Source organism: Notolepis coatsorum (genome assembly GCF_963971535.1).
Source record: "Notolepis coatsorum genome assembly, chromosome: 3".
In the NCBI taxonomy this organism is placed as follows: Eukaryota; Metazoa; Chordata; class Actinopteri; order Aulopiformes; family Paralepididae; genus Notolepis; species Notolepis coatsorum.
The window spans coordinates 12567464-12592119 of NC_140167.1; the positions used below are offsets into that span (position 1 = coordinate 12567464).

General features: G+C 47.3%; 1 protein-coding gene across 2 annotated transcripts in view; it reads left to right on the forward strand.

Moving 5' to 3' along the window:
* pcnx1 (pecanex 1) overlaps positions 1–24656 on the forward strand; it is a 109719-nt gene that overhangs the window by 1931 nt on the left and 83132 nt on the right. For both annotated transcript variants that reach the window (XM_084309587.1, XM_084309588.1), the window contains exons 2-6: positions 409–626; positions 10131–10236; positions 13940–13976; positions 17097–17171; positions 18060–19811. In XM_084309587.1, the coding sequence (XP_084165713.1) occupies positions 409–626; positions 10131–10236; positions 13940–13976; positions 17097–17171; positions 18060–19811 (2188 nt within the window). The remainder of the gene's footprint in view (positions 1–408; positions 627–10130; positions 10237–13939; positions 13977–17096; positions 17172–18059; positions 19812–24656) is intronic.

Consider the following 24656-nt stretch of genomic DNA (forward strand, 5'->3'; position numbering starts at 1 on the left):
AACCTGTCAAAGTCGGCTTTATTGTCGCTTCTCATAATGTGCAAGACATACAGAGCAGTGAAATTTCGTTTCCAACCAGGGTGTAATACTTGGTCACAAGACATTCTATCCTACCCCACCATTAAATCCTGTTGACCTAATATTTTCATAGGGAAGTGCTCTCAGGGATGCCATTTTCAGTTTTTCTTCAAGATTTCCGCTTACACACACACAAACAAACTCCCTTCCATTTTGTAACAGAAGAATCCCTGCTCCCCCCCCCCCCCCCCCCCTGCCATTATTTAGGCTACTCCTGCCACCTGTGTCGTCCCAGTGTCGCACCTCTGATGTTTAGACTATACCATTACCGTGGGTGTTTGTATATTCCGAGATGCGTTTCACTTTAACACCTCTCTCCCGTCACGCCAGGCCCTCCCGGCGACCATGGTGATAGTGGGGATCTACTGCGGCGTGATCGCTGCCATGTTCCTGATCCTGAAGACCGTGAACTACCGCCTCCACCACGCGCTGGACGAGGGGGAGGTGGTGGAGCACCACCGGGCCAAGGAGACGGAGGGCAGCAGAGCCAGCACGGAGGGAGCCAACGACGGCAACGCCACCCGCCAGGAGGACAGCAACGGCCCGGGGTAAGGTCACATGCGAGTCACGGCCGTGGGTTTGATCATTGGAGAGGCAGACTGACTGTGTGTGTGTGTGTGTGAGGACCACATTCCCCAGAGTGTAAGGGCTCATTCACTTCTAATCAGGGAATGCGGCACCTCGCCGCAGGCAGCGCGGTGTGCTGGTGTGTGGACTTCATATTGGGGGGCGGGCGACAGTGGCTCGGGAGGTAGAGAGCAGTCGTCTGGTAATCCGGAGGTTCCCGGTTTGATTCCCGCGCTCCTCCCGGGGGCAGCGCATTGAAGTGTCCTCCTTGAGCAAGACACTTAACCCTTAAATGCTCCCGTGAGCAGGTCGGCTGCACCTTGCATGGTCGCCTCCGCCGTCGGTGTGTGAATGTGTGAGTGAATGGGTGAAATGTGAGGAACAAATTGTAAAGCGCTTTGGATAAATTTAGATGACCATTTATCATATTGTGAGCTTTTAAACCCCCCCTCCCCTCCCCACCCAATCCCTCGTCTTCCGTCGTGATCGATTGGTCATTGGGGGGGGGGTTGCGTTACGGCAAACAGTTGACTTCAACTTTCTCGTGGAATGCCGCTTCATTGTTTTTGGCAACCCTGTGCGGTACTGCCGGAGCCCCAAAACGCCCGCCCCCCACTCGAAACAAGGGGACACTTTATTAAACTTGCGGTTTTTCCCCTGCATCGTCTCATTAGATGTGAACGAGCCCCCGAGGCAACAGTAAACCGCTACAACCACTAAGATAAGTCAGGCTGATGTCGGTCACCATAGGGGCGGCTCAGTCAGGAGGTAGAGCGGTCATCCGGTAATCGTAAAAGGTTCCCGGTTCGATCCCGGCTCCCCCGGGGGGCAGCGTGTTGAAAGTGTCCTTGTGGCGAGACACCGTCCGAACCCCTAACTGCTCCCAGGATGAGCCGGTTGGCGCCTCGCGGCTGCCTGGACGCCGTCGGCCTGCGAGTGAACGGCTGAACGAAGTGGTGTGCGTTAGTCCAGGGGTTCTCAAAGTGAGGTCCGGGTATCCCCAGATGTCCTTGGGAGGGCATTTCAAGGGGTCCCCGGAAACATTGTCAATAGTTTAATTTCTCTATTGCATTCACAAAAGTTTAGATTGTAGTGGCTACTGGGTCATAATTCACGGCATTCTAGCCTATTGTGGTGTTTACTACATCTCCCCTCACCGTGACCCTTAGCGGGGGATGACGTAGTTAAAGAGAGACGAGTGAAAGATGAATGAAAGCGTTGTTTGTGCGACAGTAGAGTGCGTAATAAAATAGTTTGTTTTTGCATCGGAACGCGCCTCTGTCTGCGCTATCATTACCGCACTCCTACAAGACTAATGACTGACTGACTATTCTGATCATAGGTTTCACTTTCTGCTCCTGTATCGCAGCTACAGAATTTTGTACAGTCATGTCGAACAACAAGGGTCTTATAGTAGTCCCTGAGACGAATTCTTATCCAATGGGGGTCTGTGGCCGCTTCCTGATCAGTCTGGGTGTTTCAGACGGGAGAAAGAGGAAAGAGGTGAGGATGTTGTCAAGAGGGAACGAAGCCATTTTAAAGGTGATCTAATCTCCAGTTATCTGTCAGGCCCGAGGTCAAAGGTTTGTCCTCTAGTGACAGGGAGGGAAAAGACACAGGGGCTGCGCTGTGAATCGATATCTCATCTGAAAGGCGTACGCATCAGAGCAGCAGCTCAGATCCTTGTCTTTAGTCGTTTTTCTCGTAGGGGAATAGGTGGCGTGTGGGCAGGAAGTGGGCGTTGGGGCCCGGAGGTAAACCGTATGTTAAGGTAAACGTCACAGATCCAAATGCCTCATACTAGGGCTGTTCCTCGACCAAAATAATTCTTATTCGACTAATAGTCATAGGACTTTGTCTGTCAGCTTTTCAATGAATTTGAATCTAATCTAATATGGTGATAAATATCGCAATACCGGCCATTACGCAGTGATGCAAGACCATGGGTCGCGGCACGCACCGCTGTACTGTTCTCTTAATGGGTTGGCATGTCATCGACAAATTTGTTAAATTGTGTTTCCCACACGCAATTCTTTTTTTTGGATTCACTTTTTCTCCTTATTTTCTATTTTTCTCACATCCCAATTTCATGTTTCCAATTCTCCCCTCCCCTGTCTTGAACGTTGCTTGACTATTCCCCCCCACTGGTCGGTTGTAGGGAGGATAGAAGCCTTGCATCACGTGTCCCCTCCGGTACACGAGGAGGCAGCCTGTCACATATTTTCACCTGCCAGTGCGGACTCTCAATGGCGAGGTGTAACGCATGGGAGGCTCACACTACCCCCGCTACTTCCTGTCTCTGCTGTGCAGGCGTCCCCCAACTGACCTGTAGGAGTCGCTGTCCACAATGTCCAAATTACCACCCATCGACTTCCACCCGCTGGCTCTGCCAATTGAGCCAGTATGACGGCTGGCCCAAGCCGGAGGCAATGTTGACACCCGGATTCGAGACCGGAGTCTCTTGCATTGGTGACGAGCACAATCTCCGCTGCGCCACCCAGCCGACTTCCCACATGCAATTCTGCAATTTTTTATAAACTTTTTTGATCAAGTGCTTTAGGGGTGGACGGTATAAACGGTATGAATTTGCGCTACGATATGGATTTTGACTATACCTTGTAACCGGTAGAGCAGCTCTAAAATAGCAATGACGTCACGTAACCACAGCCAGGGCTCGACAGTGCAACTATTTCACTTGCATTTGCCCCTAAAAATAGATGGAATTAGATATAGATAATAGATATGTGTGAACTGGAAAAAGTTATTTAGGAGCACAGAGGCTTCGCGCAGTGGGCGTGTCAATGCGCAATTGTCATTTCATAATAGACGCGGAACAGAGCGGACCTTCAATTCTAGAAGCAAACTAGCTCTTCCGCCCTGCGTTTGAAGGCTGAGTGACAACTTCTCTTGCGAGTCGCGTAGTTTCTATGTGTAATGTAAACTCTGCGACGGGTCCAATCGTCTAACATGCTTTGCATCCTCCACGTTGTGCTAAAACCTTATGTAATGTTAAATGTTGATGTAGCCTCAGCAAGTTAACGTTAGCTCCTCTAGCAGCCCCCTCTCTCTCTCTCTAGACAAAACATATGATATATAACGAACAACGTAAAAGATAATATGCATATATACTTGATTGCTATAGTCCCGCTGAACACAACTAGTCACAACGTCGGGCGCTTTGGATGGGCTAACCGGCCACATTACTAGGGCTGACCTTCGAAGCTTTTTTTGGCAATCGAAGCTTCGGGGCCGAGCTTCGATTTTAATTCGAAGCTTCGGGGAAAAAAATAGTCTTATGTTGTGGGACTTGTACAGCACTTTGGTAAACTTTGTTGTTTTTAAATGTGCTCTAAAATAAAGTGGATTGGATTAATTAATTAAGTAGCCCCTTTCGTGACTGTGACGCAGCCAACAAGGTTTCACTCGGCTGCGCTGCCTGGGTGCAGTGGGGCTGCTCTCACAGCCAACGACATGACATTACATAATTATGTTGCAACCTTCGTCTATCAAGCAAACAATTATATTATATTTAATTTATAATTATATCAGACAATGCACCTACAAAAGCAGATGATTACAATTAAATTAGCCAACTTGGTAACACATTAGTCATAGCAGCATAGGCATAGCCTTATTAATGTTTTGTGTGGCGTCGCCATCGTGTGATTTGACAAAGTTGTTGTAGAGTTGTGATATGCCATTTTCTTCTGGCATATCTGGCACTCGGCTTTTTGGGCATTGTCTTTGCATATTTTAAAGTGTAACCACACGTCTGATGACTTCTTCATCGACATGTCTGCTGCACATGTCCTTGTTGTTTTCAACACAGATAATCTCCACGTGCTTGTTGTAGACAGGTGGAGTCGAGGCGCCGCTTACTTTCGTTTCATTGGAATGGAGGCGCAAGATTTGAGGCAAAAAAAATTATAATTAGTTCGAAGCTCGTGCCATCGAATGAAGCTTCGAAGTATTTAAGACAGCCCTACACATTACTGTGGACAACGGAGGGATCACTGGTTGGTTTTGGCCGATTATGCCGTCCACTGCATCAAACCACGGAAAAGATATTGAAGCCTCATGTTCTTCACTTTTTAGCTCGACATTGTTGACTGATCTGTTGTACCCGTGCACGCACATTTTCTAATAACGGCATTATTAGACATGCCAATAACGAAAGACGTGATGGTCGCGCTGGAGAAAAAACAAATTGGATGTTGCGTGTGTCTTTTATGCGTTATTTGTTATTCTAATATGCTAATTCATCTGTATCTGGATAACCAATGAACGGATTTTGTCGAGGCCGGTAGCGTTATTTCGGCGAAATTGGTATCTATAGTCTGGTGTAGTTTTCATCCACGAAAAATGAAGGCTCTAATTATTATTATTCATAGAGACTCTCAAACTACACCAGACTATAGATATCAATTTCCCCGAAATAACGCTACCGGCCTCTACAAAATCCGTGCATTGGTTATCCAGATACATGAATTATTATCTCAGAATAAGTGGCTTTGTATCGTATCTTTTACAGCTTACGTTTTGGGCAATTATTAGAGGCTCCATTTTTCGTGGCAGAAAAATACATCAGTCTATAGAAATAAATGCATTCGAACAAGAAACCAATGTATATAGCAATGGCAAAAAAAATTTGCCAGGCCTAATGCGAGCCAGGGGCTTGTAACGAGGCTTCATCTAGAAGTGTTCATCATCCACTGAGCCGTGAGGCTCAACATGCTTGTTTGGTTGAGGTCTGAACTCGCCAAATAGCCCATAAATATCGTTTTTGTGGGTATTGTCCAGTTCTTGCTGTGTATTTTTATCTGCCCAAAATTCAAGCAAGCATGAAAGCATTACAGTAACACTGCAAACACTGTTTACTTGTGTAAGGACATGGTTCCTTTTCAAACTGTCGATCGAAAGGGCTTTAAAGACATGGTCAAAGCACTGGATCCAAGATACCCGTTACCTGCCCGCAGACACTTGAGAAAAGGTTTTGCATTTTTTTCTATTGCAGTTTTGCACAATAAATGTTCTTAAAATACCTCTGTACTATGTGAAATGTGTCCTAGTAATACAAGAGTACAGTAATAGCTGCCATACCAGTGTTTTACCCCTTCAGAAGCATTTATATAGACATTTAAAGATAAGTTAATATACCGTGATATATACCGTAATACCGTCTATGCTTCAAATTATACCGTGATATACATTTTAGACCATACCGTCCAGCCCGTGAGAAATTAGCTTCATAATTTATTTTTATAAAATTACTCATTCAGCATGAATTATTATATTTTTTTTAAACGACTCGACTAAAAAGTCTTGTTTGTCTTAAGACCAAAGCGAGTGATTAATGGACTCTTGAGGGAGCAGCCCTAGTTTACACGGCACCACCACCAGCGATAGAAACGCATGCTGTATGGTTTCAGTATACATTTAGATTCAAGAGGTTTATTCATCACATACAAGTGTATTCAAGAGCAACACTTGTGATTGGAGGATCAAGAAAAGAGGGCGGGACTTGAAATAGGTCAATGGCACATCGCCAGCAGGGTTATAAAGAATTCACGATGGGAATCGGGGCGAAAATAAATAGACCAGTTCAAATGGATGTAGAACCATGACAATGTTTTTACAAAAGAAAACATCAAAAAGACACTAATTTGTGCTGGAAAAACCAAACAAGTTAAATATCATTATGCTGACAACAATTAGACAAATATTGTGGTGATATTTGGTTTTATCGCCCCGGGTCTTGTGGGCTTTCTGTCATCTCGGCATCTAAAACACGTCACCAGTAATTAGAGGTTGGACTCGCCAGAGTGCTCCCAGTAGAACATATTCATGGTTCTTGCCCACAAGGCGATACTTTTATAATTGGACATGGAAATATATTGTCATTTATCAACCCAATTTTTACATTTATTCAATCATGACAAAAGGCTGAAATAAGATGAAACTAAATGTTAAAGATCAGTTATGTTGCTCATTTAAAAACTTCATGATTCATTCATTCAGTAAAGCCTAACGCATGAAATGCAAGGCCTTGTGACTTTCAAGTAGGGTTGGGCACCGAGAACCGGTTCTAATAGGAACCGGTTCCTAACTTCCGGTTCTAATAGGAACCGGAAGTAACATATTTGCATTTCAATTCTTAATTTCTATTAAAAAAAAAAAAAAATACTTTGTTAATTAATACCCTAGTTACAGTACAGCAACCAAATTAAACTGTATCAAGTCAACTGACAATGTGAATAGTATGAAAAAAAATTTAAGATTTAAAGAAATAAAAATAAGCTGTGACCTGTTTTGACCTGCACCTCAAAGAATCGGAATCGAGAATCGTTTAGAACAGGAATCGAGGCGGTTAGGTGGCCGAGCGGAGATTGCGTTCGTCACCAGCCCCGGAGCTGTGCGCTGGATTCGCCTGTTCGAATCCAGCTCACAGCTCCGGGGTTGTCACCAGCTTGGCTGGCCGTCTGCACTAATACAATTGGCTGTATTAGAGGGTGGGAGAAGCTGGCGGGGTGGGTCCGGGTCGTTGTAAACAGCGACTCCTACAGTTCGGTCGGGGCGCCTGCTAAGCGCGGATAGGACTCGAGGGGGATAGTGTGATCCTTCCACACGCTACGCCCTCTCGATGAGAATCCGCGCTGCCAGGTGAAAAGAAGCGGTGATTGGCTGGACGTGTGTCGGAGGAAGCACGTGGTAGCCTCTACTCTCCCAGATGATCTGACTGTGGGGGGTAAGTGCGCAGCGACCAGGAAGGGACTGGGAATTGGCATACGACTAACATTGGGATGGGAGAAAATCGGAGGAAAATGGAGGGGGAAAAAGACAAAAAAAAATAACAGGAATCGAAATGGAGAATCGGAATCGTTCAAATCCAAACGATGCCCAACCCTACTTTCAAGCATGGTCTTTTAATGAAAGCATTTAAAATAGTATCCATCTACATCCGTCTGTACATACCTGCATCTAATCCTTTTTACATGTCTCTAAATACTATTATCTATATCTGTACATCCCTTACCTGCTCTTACTAGTTACGCTGCTGGCCAGTATGACTACGACTATGTCTTTATACCTGTATCACTGTACATATTAATACTACAACTCTGTACATACATCTGTAGTACATAGGGGTGGGGGGGGGGGAAATCGATACGTAGTAGTATCGCGATACTTTGCGTGGCGATACTGTATCGATACAGGGATTTTTGTATAAGGAAGTTGCATTGTTCATTTCAATACCTGTAATAGTACAGTAGTCCACACACACACACATGTGCATTCAGTTAAGTTGGAATATGACTGTAATCCCCCCCCGCAATACTCAGGGTATCGCGATATATTTAGTATCGCGATACTATCGTATCGTGACGCAAGTATCGCGATAGTATCGTATCGTGAGGTCTCTGGCGATTCCCACCCCTAGTAGTACACTCGGTAGTACTAATTTATATATTTTATACCCAGTTTAATCACCTGTACATTGTATATTACTATTGCACTTTACTGTTACATTTGCACTCTGGTTGGATGCCAAACCTCTTTTCGTTGTACTGTACTTGTGCTGTATGATGACGATGACGATACATTTTAATCTAATGTAGTATCGTGATAATAAATATCACAATACCGACCGTCACGCTCTGATACAAGATCACCCGGGTCACGGCACCGTTGTACTGCACTCTGTAGCCCGATATCTTTCCGAACCCCCAATGTAAACTCGTAATAGGTTGGCATGTCTGGGTATTAGGGGGGTGGGGGCTCATTGGAAACAAGCGGTATTGCTTATCCTCCCCAAACCCCCCTGGTACGTCTATTCGTCCCCCCCCCCCCAGTAAGTAAACAAGTCGACCAATTACTCGACACCTCCCCTGCGGAGGAGGTCTCTACACACCTACGTAACCCCCCCTCCCCTCTCCTCCCCGGCTTGGAACGCGGGCCCCCGGGTCCTCATTCTGCGGGCAACGCTAACCCAGCGAGGCTCCTTCCAGCGTTTTTTTTCCCTGCCCGGGCGCCCTGGAGGAGTGAGTCATGTTCACATTCCTGGAGGAGTGCTGCTTAGCAGGATGCTGAGGAAAGGGGAAACCAGCTAGAGAGGAATGAGGGCCCTCAGCCACAGGGCCGCCCGCCCCGGTCCCCGCTTTGCCCACACATCTGCAGCCCCAGCCACAGGGCAGCCCGGTCCCCGCTTTGCCCACACATCTGCAGCCTCAGCCACAGGGCTGCCCGGTCCCCGCTTTGCCCACACATCTGCAGCCTCAGCCACAGGGCTGCCCGGTCCCCGCTTTGCCCACACATCTGGAGCCCCATTCCAGGTTGTTTGAGTCTAGCAGCGGCGGCGGAGCCCCTTGGTTGAAAATTTAAATTGATGAATTTTTTTTTTTTTTTACCACCCGTTTCATCCTCTCTCTCTCTCTCTCTCTGTCTCTCCTCTCTCTCTCTGCCTGTCTTGGTCAGTGTCTCCCCCTGTTTTCATCACTCATTCTCTTTCTTTCTGTCTCTCTCCGTCTCTCTGTCTCCTCTCTGTCTGTGTCTCTCTGTCTCCTCTCTGTCTGTGTCTCTCTGTCTCCTCTCTGTCTGTGTCTGTCTCCTCTCTCTCATCTCTGTCTCTCTCTCTCTCTATTTCTCCTCTCTCCTCTCTGTCTCTCCTCTCTCTCTCTCTCTCTCTCTCTCTGTCTCTCCTCTCTGTCTCTCCTCTCTCTCTCCTCTCTCTGTTTCTCTCTGTTTCTCCTCTCTCTGTTTCTCCTCTCTCTCTCCCTCTCTCCTCTCTCTGTCTCTCTCTCTCTCCCTCTCTCCCTCTCTCCTCTGTCTCCTCTCTCTGTCTCTCTCTCTGTTTCTCCTCTCCCTCTCTCCTCTCTCTCCCTCTCTCCCTCTCTCCTCTCTGTCTCTCTCCTCTCTCTCCCTCCCCCTCCTTGTACTTTGTCCGGGCTCCTGCCCCATGGTGCCGTGGCGTCGGACTCGCTCTCCTCCCGTGTTTGTTTTGCGGTTTGACCTCGTGTGTTATGAAACATACTTGGCGTATGGAAATGATTAATAGACGATCCCTGGCGAGCCGTTTTTTTTTTTGTTTCAACATACCGACTGGTTAAACAAGCACGCCCCAGTCAGATGCTAAATATAGCTAATGTCTACTTGGGATTGTCTCTCCTGTTTTTCCCCCCCTTGCTCGGTAGTTTCTTTAGAATCCGCACAGATTGTAATTAAAAGTCTACAAAACCCAAACCTGTGTTTTATAAGGAAGTTGTGTAACGTCGTCTTTGTCTTTTTGTTCTAAATCGTGGTCCATGGAGTGACTGGGTGGAAGGTGAGAGGGGTGACATGTGTAGGTGTTGGTAACAAATGGACCTGGATGTATGAGTGAATAGTACGTTTCTCCCTCTGTGTCGTCGATCCACACGCTCCAAGGGAGACGGGGTGTTGTTGATGTGCTTGATAACTGAACTGAAGTGTGTGTGTGTGTGTGTGTGCAGGGACCCTGGCGGGGGTATCGAGATGGCGGACTTCATCCGGGAAGAGACTCCCCCGGTGGACTGTAGCTCCAGGAACTCGTACACAGGGATGGATTCCAGCCACCAGGTAAGCAGCAGCAGCAGCAGCAGTGGCAGCAGCGTGAGGAGGAGGTTCCTGGGGCTAGGTGTTCCTGGGTGGGCTGTTGGCACGGAAATCGCTAATTAAAACCTCTAATTAAACCGGTGATTTTCCACGCTTTTTTCTTTCCGGACCCAACCTTCCCAAAGAATTCACCACCCACGACGACCGGAGCTGCTTTTCTCCGTTATTGTTGTGTAGCAGACTCATCTCGCAAAATGTGCCTATGTTTTTAAAGTCTTGTGTTTTTTACCCTGTAAGCACTCTTGAGAGTTGGTTTCCAAATGTAGAGTGCACTATAAATTGAATGCATTATTAATTATTATTATTATTATTATTATTATTACTCTTCTCTTTTGTTTTGTTTTCAAGATACTAACCTATTCATCGCAGCCGTCTTGGTCGCAAATAACGGGCGATTGTGATCAAGTGGTCGAGTACAATCGTGGCCAATGAGGCATTGTGCCGTAGTATCATATGGCAAAACGTATCATGATGAGGACACTATGAATTACACTGCAGTATTTAGTACAAACCCGCCAGCCTGTAATATTTCATCCAGCCTACCTACCTTACATCGCCGGGACTTGAAAGGCTACAAGCAACGAGATGTTACAGCCAGTAGAGTCGTCCATAAAATCTAAATTGTCCGGGCAAAACCTTCCTTCCACCCGTCGAAGCGGCAGACGGGCCCGTCTCCCAGGGAACATTCAGGACGCATCGTGGTTGTGTAAACACAGCTGCGTCTAATGACCTTTCATAGCGGGTACACTCCATTCACACGTGCCCACGCGCGCCGCATGGTTGCATATCGTTAGCGGTATCATTTGGGGTATTGTGCGTGTCTGAATGCAGTCATCGGTCCTCTTGTCTTATCATTCTCCACGGTTGGGCCACGATGGCATGCGGTAGGGTGGCCTATATGTTATTGTCTCACCAACTGGCAAGTGTTGGCAAGTACTGCCGTGCGTGTGGCTTTTTTTTTTAAGCGCAGCGTGAATCATCATGCCTACTTACCCGGGCCAAACGCAGCGGAGTACCGTGCGGGTTTCTGTGACTGTGAATATCTTTTACTCAACTACGATAACTTTATATGCTATGAAAAAGGCCCATTTCTTTTGACTCTCCCAATGTTGACTCTCTCTCTCTCCTCTATTTTAAACGCGCTTGAAGAAACTACTCTTCCATTTCCGGTTTATTGAGCACGTATCGTAAACCCAGAGCTAGTAGCAGGCTTTATATTAGCATTCGCTTAATCTCTATAAACGAATATCTGCAGAATCTGTAGGCAAAGGACAAGACTAAGATATCAGAAGCGTTCAGGTTTCCTTTCTACAGGAGAAAAATACTAACCTTTTTCTATTATGCACTTTGCTACTAAGTAGGGCTATTTTTTTTATTTTTTTTGGGCTGTGGGGGTGCTTAAAGTCTGAAGGAGTCGACGGAAGGCTTCTTGTCCTCTGCAAAAGCATGCAATTGGTCCACTGATGGATACATATTGATATTTGTCTAGTCTGTGTGTTCATTAGATGGGTGAAATCCTCTTTCAGTGCCTCTGTGCCTGTTTTCTTAGGCAGTTATAGCCTCTGGTATGCGTACCATTAGCGTTAGCCATGCTTCTAGGCCTCTTTTCTTTTGGAAAGAATGATACATTTTTTTTTGTATTCGACTAAGAGGTTGGCAGTCGACTATGGCTCCTTTCGATCGATTATTCGACTAATAGGGGTCAGCCCTACTACTAAGTAATCTACCATGCCTATATGACTACCTACAGTACTACAGTATGCTAATATGTCTATACTACTATGCACTGACTCAAGACTGTAGCACTCAAGTTCGACACTGTTTGATGAACAATGTTACTGACCTTTAGCTGCAAGAGTTGTACCCTTCCTGCTGACTTGTATTGTGTACTTTTGAGTCGCTTTGGATAAAAGCTTCAGCTCAATTACTAAATGTAAACGTCAAATGGAACACAGGAGGTGAACAGTCTGCGTGGGGGAGCAAAAGAGGCGGAACGCATCAGTCGAAATTATGCCTGGATAGTATTGTGTGGAGAAATGTTCCACTTGTATAATAAGAGAAACACGTTTTTTTTTAAATCTCACAATTGGGCCTTTGAAAAAAATTGCGGGAGTTGGTCGCTATTCAGACTGTAAACAATTACTGGCGCACGGAAGAGGAAGTCTTGGCCTGGATATTGGGAATCGGAAACGGCTACACCAGAAGCGCCGAAACATTGGCCATTGCCCCCAGAGGCTAAATTGTTGTCGGTAAAAAAAAAGAAAAAATTATATAAATATAAGACCATAGCCAATGGGTTGAGATTGGCATTCTCCTAACTTCAAAAGCATCGCATACAGCAACACGGTCTCATCAGAAAACATAAATAAAGTACTAATCCACCACAAGAAAAAAGGTACATAATGTACGTTATGTTACAGCCATAAGTAATATATTTACATTTTGTATCGGCAAAAGTCCAAAACAAACGCTGGGACCAGGAGTCAAACCAACAATGATTGTGGTCACGGCCGAACTCGTGCTCTCGCCACCAGACTAAACCACCCACCCACTCTGATACAAACACGGCAATACTATGATTATTGTCTGGTTTTAAAGTTGAATGGATATGGTTAAGATTTAAAGTTAGGGTTCCACGGTTATGGTTAGTTTAAGGTAACAGTGTGGTTAGGGTTTGGGGCGAGCGAGCCTATCAGAAAAGTGTCTTGGTACTAGTCTTGAGGTAAAGGCACTTTCATTTCAAACCTTTATTCCAACTCGTAAGACACTGAGGTTACCCTCATTTACAGCGACGACGAGCTTACAAGACATAGTTTACCATCAATTTCATACATACACAATAAATAATAATAATAGAAATTCAGCTAAGACGGTTACAAGTTGACACACAGTGGTCGGAGATCATACTTTTCGAGATGCAGCGAAGGAAGAACCTTCCATGCACCGGGAAAGGTTTTATGAAAAAGTAAAAAAAAAAATTTTTTTGAATATGTAATGTATGCACTTATTTGTAATACGTACACATTGTACATTTTACACAATGTACACCTTTGTCCCTGTGGTCGATTAGTAGTTAATTGACATTATTTCACGTGGGATCGGGCCGCATACAGAGTATAGGTTAGACGATTACCACGCTTCTTGTTCTTTTATTCCGACCGGAGACGGAGGGGGTAAAGACGGATGTGTTTTCATTAAGCGCGGTCCTCGCGCGGCTTGCCGTCAGCCCCCCCCCCCCCCCCCCCCCCCCCCCCCCCCCCTTTAATATTTTATCTGCGAGATATATTTAACCTCTGAATCCTCGCGGGTGCCGTGTTCCAGTGTCTTTGTACTCTGTGTCCTTGAGTTGCTAATCACCTGGCGAGGTTCTGCTCAGCTGCCGCGGCGGGCGACCCGCTGTGAGGAAGAGCCGACATTCATCTCCGCGGCGACGGCGGATAAGCGGAGGCTTGTTTGCGACGCCCAATTTATTACTCTCTCTCTTTGGGTCTCGCGGCGTCCCGCCAGGTTTGTCGCCTCGCCCCGCGCGGCCCCTGGAAATAGACGCTAATTACCGGAACACCTGTCGGTCGGGAGACTTCGCGTGGGGGGGGGGGGTCGATATTTCTAAAAGATGCGCGTCGTCATGTCTTGACATATCTCTCTCTTTCTCTGTTGTGATTTATAGATCTCGTCCACCCACGGGGGAGCGGCCGCAGCCAAAGGTGAGTGTGACCCCCTGCTACTACTACCGTGTCCTTTTTTAGACCCTTTCAAAGCCCCGTACAGACTTCCTCCCTCGGTTTTATTTTTAAATACATTGTAAGCCCCTCTCTCCCCAATGACGGTGGCTAAGGAGGTAGAGCAGTCATCTGGTAATCTGGAGGTTCCCAGTTTGATTCCCGCTCCTCCCGGGCAGCGTGTCGAAGTATCTTTGAGCGAGACACTTAACCCCTAACTGCTCCCGATGAGCACGTCGGCACCTTGCATGGTCGCCTCTGCCGTCGGTGTGTGAGGAACAAATTGTAAAGCGCTCTGGATACAAGCTGCTATATAAATTTACCATTTACCCTCTGGTGCATGTTGTGGGATCACCCTGGTCCTCCGCTGCCCAGGAGATGTGGTCTGACGGCGCGGCGCTATCGCAAACCGCCAGTCACTGTTTCTTAAGATGCGGCGGCGGCTGCACCTCAGAATCGAGTCGGAGCGCTCTGTCCGGGTCTGAAGCGGTGATGATAACACTGTAAGGACGGCTCTATTGAAGGACCGGAGGAGAGGAAGACGGCAGATGAATGAACTGTCGCAGCAGAGCTGTGGGTCCATTGTGCTGCGGGTGTCGGAGCCGGGCGGCAGCGTCGTCTGAATTATTCAGCGAGTCGCTCGATGCCATTCTAATTAGCCGGACGTTTCTGATGACAAGGGGCCCTGAAGTGGGAAGAGAGCTCTGCTGGGGTTTAATCTTTTTAATCCCCCGCGCCCAACCCTCCCCATCCCCCCGGTTCCAACCCCCCCCGCTCCCAACCCTCCCCCCGGTCCCAACCCTCCCCCGGTCCAAACCCTCCCCATCCCCCCGGTTCCGCTCCCAACCCTCCCCCCGGTACCAACCCTCCCCATCCCCCCGGTTCCAACCCTCCCCCCGTACCAACCCTCCCCATCCCCCCGTACCAACCCTCCCCATCCCCCCGGTTCCAACCCTCCCCCCGGTCCCAACCCTCCCCATCCCCCCGGTACCAACCCTCCCCATCCCCCCGGTCCCTACCCTCCCCATCCCCCCGGTTCCAACCCCCCCCATCCCCCCGGTCCCTACCCCCCCCCCCCCGGTCCCAACCCTCTCCATCCCCCCGGTCCCAACCCTCTCCATCCCCCCGGTCCCAACCCTCTCCATCCCCCCGGTCCCAACCCCCCCCGGTCCCAACTAGGGCTGTACCGAATGTCATTTATTAACATTCGAAGCTTCGATTGAAGTATTCGAACGAAGCTTCGAATGTCTATATATTTTTTTCTATTATTATATATATATATTTTATTTTTTTTATTTTTTTTTGATCCACTTTTTCTCCCATTTTCTATATTTTCTCCCATCCCAATTTCGTATCATCCAATTCAACCCTCCCCTGTCACGAACGCTGTTTCTTGCCTCCCACAAGCCGGCTGCAGTGAGGACTAAGTCATACATAGCACAAGTCCCCTCCGGTACTTGAGGTAACAGCAGTCGCATCTTTTCACCTGCGCAGCTCGACCTCTCAGTGTCGAGGAGTAACGCGTGGGAGGCTCACGCTGCCCCCGACACTTCCTGATTCTACTGCGCAGGCGCACCAACCGACTTGTAGGAGTCGCTTGTTCACAACGTTCGATCCCCACCCTTCAGTTTTTCCCTCCCCGTAATACGGCCAATGTGTATTACTGCGGACGACCAGCCAAACTGAAAAACAATGTGGAGAGCTGGATTCGAACACGCGAATCCTAGCGTCTCCACACTGGTGGCGAGTGCCTTAGACCACTACACCACCTAGCCGCCCTATTTTATTTTTTTTATAAACTAAATCCTCAATTTGAATAAAGTGATTAATCTGATTAAATGAGTCTTTTTCTTATTAAATCAACTTTCTTTAATGAATATAACTTATCAGTTTCGTCAACATAAATAATCCAATAAGGGCACGGTTGGTATGAAAGTGATGGTGACGTCTTATAGTATAATATTAGTGTACCCTAATCTTTAACTGCAACTGTGAAGAAAACCCCCATTGGTTTAAACAGATTGAATAGACACACAAACTTTTTTTTTTTTTTTTTTATTCGAATGTTGATTTAGAATTCGAATGTCAACATTATGATCGACGCTTCGAAGCATTCGGTACAGCCCTAGCTCCCAAAAATTCCCCGGTTCCCAACCCTCGTCCGGTCACTTTGATGTCAAAACTTTAGCTCTAAAGAAACTATATGTAAAGCAACATGATGAACTCATGATGACCTGTTTTTCCACTGCCATAGTTTTTGTGTTTTGAAATACGGAAGTGAATCATCCATGTTCTCGGTAGGGGTGTGAGTCACGATATTGTAATATCGGAATTGAGTTGTCACTGCAAAATGTTACAATTAGGGCTGTCAGTTTATCGCCTTAATTAGATTAATTAATTACACAGCAAATTATCACATTATGAAAATGTACTCTAAATTAATTACATTTTTTTTTTTTTTTTTTTTTTATCTCATTCATTCCATAAGAACGTAGAATACACATTTACAGACTTTTTTTTTTATATGGTCCATTTGCATGTTCTTGGTATCTGATTCTAGGGACATCTATGGATCTCAGGGAATGTATTCCCAGTGTCAGAAATACTGTGTCTGTTACTAGGCTTGAGTAAATTGTAATGAACCAAATGAGAATATCAATAAAAAAAAATTTTATCTTTGACTGTGAATAACACCATGCTCAAATTGACCAGACCTGAAAAATCTAAGCAAATTAATAGATGGGAAGATGATTAAACAGAAGGTTTTGTAGATACAGTACTGAATTCTGCCATCCGGACACATGCCATTTGAAATATGATTATAGAATATCAGGCCTAAAATGGTTATGCGATTAATTAGATTAATTAATTACAAATCCTGTAATTAATTAGATCGATTTTTTTTTATCTCCTGACAGCACTAGTCTCTACTCTTTGTGTAGCATTTCTGAGAACTCTAGATGTTTCTGAGGCGAGCACAACAACTTCCTCTTCCCTGCTGCTGAGCCACCAGTGTGGGTGTTCAGAGAGAGGGAGGGGGGGGCTGTGATGGGATTAATAACTGAAGTGATGACCCCCTGGTTGTGTTTCTGTGTCTCCGCGCAGCAGGGGCAGGAGATTCAGGGAAGGCCTCGGACGACATCAGCCTGAGTCTGATCCAGAGCTGCAGCCATGATCACGGTGAGTGAGGGCCCAAACCAGGAGCCTCTCGTCCGTCTGATCCAGAGTCAGACGGGAAGATGGAGATCAATTTCCTTTTCCGGCTGCAAGCTATAGCCTAGCTTAGCACAAGTGAAGGGAAGTGGATACGGACCACTAAACTCAGGGAGGCTAACGGCTAGGCTAGCTGGTCCGTATCCGCTTCCATTCATTTGTGCTAAGCTGGGGCTAGCTTGCAGCCAGATAGCTTTCTACTTTGCGCACAGAGGAGGATCTTATCTTCTTGCCTGACTCTGGAGAAGATGGCGAACACATTTCCCATAATGTTGGTGTTGGCGTGTTCCTTAAGTATTGACCTATACTTTTCTTCTTACTAAACAGTTATAGTCTTAGCCAATCAGTTTAGGGACATTGGACATAAATTAGTGCGATATGTCTTATGTCTATCTATGCACTCAACACTGCAGCACCCAAGTTTCAGCACTGTTTGATGATCATTGTTACTCAGCTGAAAGAGTTGTACCCTTCCTGCTGACTTGTCGTACAGAACTTGTGGCAGGAATCAATCGGACCGTAGTAATAGCGATGATGGTATATACATGGTCCAAACCGTAGTAACAAGGGTCTGTGCAGTGCAGTGTTTATTATTAAGAGTCAGATAGTCCTAACAGTTCTGAAGTTCTCCAGCAGTCCATGTATCCAGAGAAGTGAGGTTATAAACTTGTGAAAAGACGAAAACAAATGACAAACTACAGATAAAACATTAAACGAGTGGCGTCACTCTGATGAAGGCATTGATGTGCTGAAACGTTGATTTTAAAAGGAGAAGGAGAATCTGTTATGCTTCCATTGAGAAAAGCGAAGGGAGAAAAAAAACCCCGCCTTGTCCTTTGTGTCGTCCCCCTCCAGACCTGCTGTCCGACCCAAAGATGTACTGCCTTGTCTCCAACGACTCCTTCGCCTCCATGCAGCCCTCCACCTCGCTGGGCCCCCCGGAGCTCACCCGGGAGGTGGCGGAGCTCTGCAGCTCCGCCGCCCACCACTTCAGCCAGTCGCACCCGTCCTGCGAGGCGGAGGTGAACACGCACGCCTCCATGCAGTCGCAGACCTTCAGGAAGGAGCTCCGCTCGCGGGGCCTGCCGCGCACCTCCAGCTCCGCCGGCTCCGCCTTCCCCGACCCCTCGCTGCCCGACTTCGGCCTCTACCCTCCCCCGAGGCGGGGCGGCCTGGACCCCGTGTGCGAGCTGGAGGCCGCCAGGCCCCTGCGGGCGGCGCTGGCGGAGCGGGAGAGGGAGGCGGCGGCGGAGAGGCTGTACCAGCAGGACCAGGCCGTGGCCTCCACCTCCGGGGCCGAGTGCTACCGGATGGGCCGCTCCGCCTCCCGGGAGGCGGGGGAGGGCGGCTCGGGCCTGTACCAGGCGGAGGCGGGCGGGCGAGGCTCCTCCGCGGGGGGGAAGTCCCAGGGGGGCGAGCGCAGCGCCGACAGCCTGCGCAGCCTGAGCACCCGGAGCAGCGGCTCCACGGAGAGCTACTGCAGCGGCACGGACCGCGACACCAACAGCACCGTCAGCAGCTTCCACAGCGAGCAGACCAGCAGCACGCACGTGGAGAGCCTGCTGTCGCTGTCGGGGGACGAGCGCGTGCGGGACCGGGACCACCGGGGTGGTGGTGGTGAGGCGGCGGCCGCGCGCGCCGCAGACGGCAGGACTTCCAGCCTGGGCAGCATCAGCTCCAGGGGCCTCGGCGGCCGGCCGTCCAGGGAGGCCAACAAGAACCCCCACGCCAACGAGCTGACGGCCAAGCGGCGGCCGCTGGCCCACGACGCCCCGCCCCCCTCCTCCTCCGCCGCCGCCCAGGAGCCGGTGGAGACCTGCGGCCTCCCGGACGAGCCCCCCGGCGCCAGGACGAGCGCCGACGGCTCCTCTGCCCGCGCGGCGGCGGCTGGCGGCGGGGGGGACCGCGAGAGGGACGACGTGCGGCCCAAGTCGGCCAACCTCGTCCAGAGGACTTACTCGTCGTCGGCCGGCCGCAGCGGCGGGCGTCGGCGGACGGGCAAGAAGCGGGCGAGCAGCTTCGACGCCAGCCGCCACCGGGACTACATGTCGCTGCGCAGCACCGCCGCCAAGCCGCGCAGCAGCGCCCTGTTCGCCGGCGGCGCGGAGGAGGACTCCAGCGACCAGAGCGAGCTCAGCTGCGCCTCCAGCCTGCAGTCCACGCACCAGCTCAGCACCGACAGCTCCTCCAGCACCTCGCACTCCTGCCACTCGCCGGAGGCCCGCTACCGCGCCCTGAAGACCAAGCACACCGCCGCCGCCTCCTCCAAGGGCGGGGACCGGTCGGGGGCGGGCAAGCGGCGCGCCTCCCGTCGCACGCCCAGCAGCAGCGCGGGCAGCGCCAAAACCCACGCCCGCGTGCTGAGTCTGGACAGCGGCACGGCCGCCTGCCTTAACGACCCCGGCCGCCTGGGGGCCCCGGCCGCGCCGCGCGCCCTCCTCACCACCTCCAAGTCGGACCTGGAAGCCAAAGAGGGCGAGGTGCTGGACGCGGCGTCGCTGCTGGGCCGGGCCTCCCAGCTGGAGTCGGTGACGCGCTCCAGGAACAGTCTGCCCAACCAGGCGGCCTTCTCGGAGCCTCAGGACGCCACGAGCGGCTCCCTGCGGGGTGGGTACCACACACACACACACACACCCCCCACACACACACACACACACAACCCCCCCCCCCCCCACACACACACACACTGCACTACGGAACGGATGGTTTCTGGTAGAACACAATTGTTCATTGACAAGTCATTTACGGTAATTGAATTTGCAAAGCGTAAGGATCTTTGATGAAAATGCATGGGGAGAAAGAAAGTAAAGGCTAATTAAGAGCCCGGTTGTATAAAACCACTTCAGTTTCTCCCTCAAGTCAAGTGTGTTACCCGCCACAGTGATTTATGAGACGAGGGCGTTTTCTTGGCTCCCCCCCGATAAGGAAGTCCAGAAAAGGAAGTGTTACGCAACCCACTTTATTTTTTATTTTTAAGTGACATTTAAATGGCAATTATTATGCAGTGAAACCTTTTGCGTAAGTGGTTTTGTACAACCGGTCACTGATCATCATCACCCCTTTTTTTTAATAACTAACTTCCTGTTGATTGATCCAATTTTTTTTTTATCTCCACACAAACCAGCTGAGTCATTATTATTATTAACATCCTTGGCTATAGACCATCATTAGGCAAACGTGTGTCTCACTCCAGGCTCGCTTCCTGTCTGCTTTTGTTCAGAGATGATCGAGTTAAGGCCTTTTGTCTACTAGGTAGTGTGCGTTACGTGTCGAGAGCGCTCACTGTCCGCAGTGATACAGACGCAGCAGCGTTGTTATTTGGAAGCCTGCTAGCAAGGCGGCATCACGTCTGCGTCATCATTGGTTGGCTGCTTTCTGTAATCTTTGAAGGAGCATGCTGTTCAAGATACAATTTTGCCACTGGTCTGGGTGTAGTCTAGACCTTAAATGGTTGCGCCATTGTTGCCTTTGTGTGTGTCTGTGTGTGTGTGTGTGTGTGTGTGTGTGTGTGTGTGTGCACGCGTTTGTACATGAGATGTTGCCTGCCCTGCTCGTTCAGTCACCATGGAGACTCTCCATGGAGTGACAGCAGGCCTGACTGAGTGCAGCTCAGTGTTCTGTGTGCATCACTGTTAGCGTGACGATGGGACAGTGCTCTGTGTGCAGAGGTTAGGAAAACACTCTAGCTTCAGGGCGGGGAGGGAGACCGCATTTTGAAGGTATATTATTGTCAAGGATCCATGACCTTTTTCTTCTCTTTTTTTTTTATATAAACAATACAGTCATTCACCAGGGTTTCCCATTAATTACCTAGACTGTGGCGGCAGTCTAATTAGTCTCGCCAGGCCGCCACAGTTGTATAATGAACCAAAAAAATACATGTTATTAAAAAATATATATATATACCGGTAATAAAGTTTGCCAATAGGGATGTATCAGTAGTATTGGCAGTGGTAGTAGCTGTAATAGTAATCCACTATATTTTTTTATTTTCTAAAAAATAAACCAGTTCAACACAGGTAACCACTTTTGCTTAATTTATTTGATGGCTCAAATATCTGCTCTAGTCCAGTGGTTCCCAAACCTCTCCTCGAGACACCCCAGCCGCTCCATCATGTATTTGTTAAATTCCACCACCAGCACACCTTGATTCAACTAATAAAGGGCTAGTTAAGTTGAATCAGGTGTGCTGGTGGTGGTGGAATTTAACAAATACATTGAACGGCTGGGGTGCTTCGAGGAGAGGATTGGGAACCACTGGACTAGTCGATTTTGTGTTTTGAGCACAAAGTTCATCATAGATCTAGCCTCTTTATTTTGCTCTCAAAGTGCACCAGATTGATGCATTTAACTTTAAAATGTACCAAAAAAAAAGGTTCACCCCCCATAGTCTCTGAAAATCCTGTGGGAATCACTGCATCCACTAATGTATGCATACTGAGTGACATAAAAACATATCTCATTGTAATTTGTACTGGAAAATTAAATACTGTCTCATACAAAAACACTCTTTGTAAAAACACTGAAGATTATTGGTGATGATATTTATTTTGGTTGTATCCCCCGGCCCTACGCTAGCTCTCTCATGGCTGGCCTTGATCTCTTGCCCTGCTTCTCTTGTGACCAGTAGGTTCATATCTGGGCAATAGGCAGATATTTATAATTATTGTCTTATTTATTGTGTCGTGGGATATTTTTTTATATTGTGAATCTATCTAAGCTTCAGTAATTATCAGTGAATAAATAATCAAAGCTTCAGTAGTAATTATCAGTGAATAATCAAAGCTTCAGTAGTAACTATCGGTGAATAATCAAAGCTTCAGTGAATAATCAAAGCTTCAGTAGTACTTATCATGAATAATCAAAGCTTCAGTAGTACTACTGTACTTATCATGAATAATCAAAGCTTCAGTAGTACTTATCATGAATAATCAAAGCTTCAGTAGTACTACTTAGGGCTGACCTTCGAAGCTTTTTTTGGCAATCGAAGCTTCGGGGCCGAGCTTCGATTTTAATTAGGTGATTTGACAGTAGGTAGAGTTGTGATATGCCATTTTCTCCACGTGCATAATCTCCACATGCTTGTTGTAGAGAGGTGGAGTCGAGGCGCCGCTTTCTTTCGTTTCATTGGAATGGAGGCGCAAGATTTTGGAGGCAATTCTTTTTTTTTTTATAAACTTCGCTTATTTTTTTCATGTTCGAAGCTTGTGCCATCGAACGAAGCTTCGAAGTATTTAAGACAGCCCTACTGTACTTATCATGAATAATCAAAGCTTCAGTAGTACTTATCATGAATAATCAAAGCTTCAGTAGTACTTATCATGAATAATCAAAGCTTCAGTAGTACTTATCATGAATAATCAAAGCTTCAGTAGTACTTATCATGAATAATCAAAGCTTCAGTAGTACTTAACATGAATAATCAAAGCTTCAGTAGTACTTAACATGAATAATCAAAGATTCAGTAGTACTTATCATGAATAATCAAAGCTTCAGTAATTGTCAGTGAATAATCAAAGCTTCAGTAATTATCAGTCTTTAGTTTGGCTCATGCTGATGAGTGTTGTGGACATTATTTGAGGGTTTTGGTTGGTTGTTGTAGGGCTGAGCAATATATCCATATAGGCCTATATATAGATGTGTGTGTATATCGTCTTACTGTGATATCGTGCCATGAATTTTTATTTACATCAAGAATTGTGATACACGGGCGGCCAGGTGGTGCAGTGGGCAAGGCACTCGCCACCAATGCTGGCGACGCTGGGTTCGCGTGTTCGATCCCAGCTCTCCACATTGTTTTCAGTTTGGCTGGTCGTCCGTACTAATACAATTGGCAGTATTAGAGGGTGGGTGGGTCCTGGGCGTTGTAAACAGAAAAATACTCCTACAGTTCGGTCGGGGCGCCTGCTCAGCGAAGGAAGGATCTGGAGGGAGGTAGTGTGACCTTCCACACGTTACACTCTCCGAGTGAGAATCTGAGCTGCCAGGCTGGCTGCCGGCTGGCTCCGCATGTGTCGGAGGATAGCATGTGATAGTCTCCGGCCTCCCGGACCAACAGTAGGGGGGGTGCGCAACAACCAGGAAGGGAGTTGGGAATTGGCATAACCACTAACAGAGTGATGGGAGAAAAATCGGAAAAAGAGGAGGGGAAAAAAGATAGTAAAAAAAAATAAAAAATAATAGAATTGTAATACACAATTCTGTTAAATCAATAACTCCCAAAATAATCTCTGAAATGTTTCAGTTGTTTGTCGCACCTTTCATTACCATGCAGGATCAATATGATGAATATTGATTGGATTACCTGACATGTGATTCTCCATACATAAGCCGATATTGTGATATATATATCGATATAGATTAGGGATGTCCGATATTATTGGCCTACCGATATTTGGCATTCAAATGTAATATCGGAAATGTCGGTATATCGGGATATCTGTAAAAAAGCCTATATCGAACATCCCTAATATAGATATATATATTAAAAAAAAAAGTGCGTCTGAATGATTTTTCCACATGCCCTGGCCCTGGTGAGTTGGTGTTGTTGACTCTTGTCTTGGCTCGGCAGCGGCTCTGTCTGTGGGCTGCTGCAGCCTGGGTGTGCCTCCGCCTCCACTTGCCTTCCCAGGGTTGGCAGCAGCAGCATTAAATCCCGATTAACTCTTGATGCATCGAGGCTCTCGTGTGGATCGGACGTTTTAAAGAGCCTTTTGTTAAAGGGGGGAAAATCCATCTGAAGTAGAATTCACACGTGTTATTTATTTCTATAGACCACTCCTAGAGCTGCTCCATAGATGGTGAATAGTAGGATCAATCCCTAGGACTCTATGGTCTTCTTGTTCAAGACTGTCTTTTTGGCATATCCAGATTATAAAAATGTTTTTTTTGGAAATCATGGTCTGCGAACATGAAATGTTGCAAATTTGCACATTTGGATCCAAACCACATTTTGGAGGTGGTTTTTGAAATGTGATTCCAATCGGATTTCTCTGCCGCTACGTCTCTGTCCATCTGGCCGCTCAAATTGGATTTTAAAAGTCTCTTGTTGTGCGTCTCTGGCAGCGAGAGCCACGATGACTCGGCCAAATCCAGAGAGCGACGGAGGCACATCAGAGCGGCTGGGCAGCAGACGAGGAGGGCTGTACCCAATGTCGTTTTCTTTTTAACATTTTAACATTTTTAAGCTTCTATTGAAGTATTCGAACGAAGCTTAGAATGTCTGTCGTCATATTTTAGGACTTAATCAATTATTTTTTTCTCAAACTAAATCCTCAATTTGAATAAAAGTGATTAATCTGATTTAAATTAGTCTTTTTATTTTTATTAAATCAACTTTCTTTAATGAATATAACTCATCAGTTTCGTCAACATAAATAATCCAATAAGGGCACGGTTGGTACGAAAGTGATGGTGACCGTGACGTCTTATAGTATAATACTATAATATTAG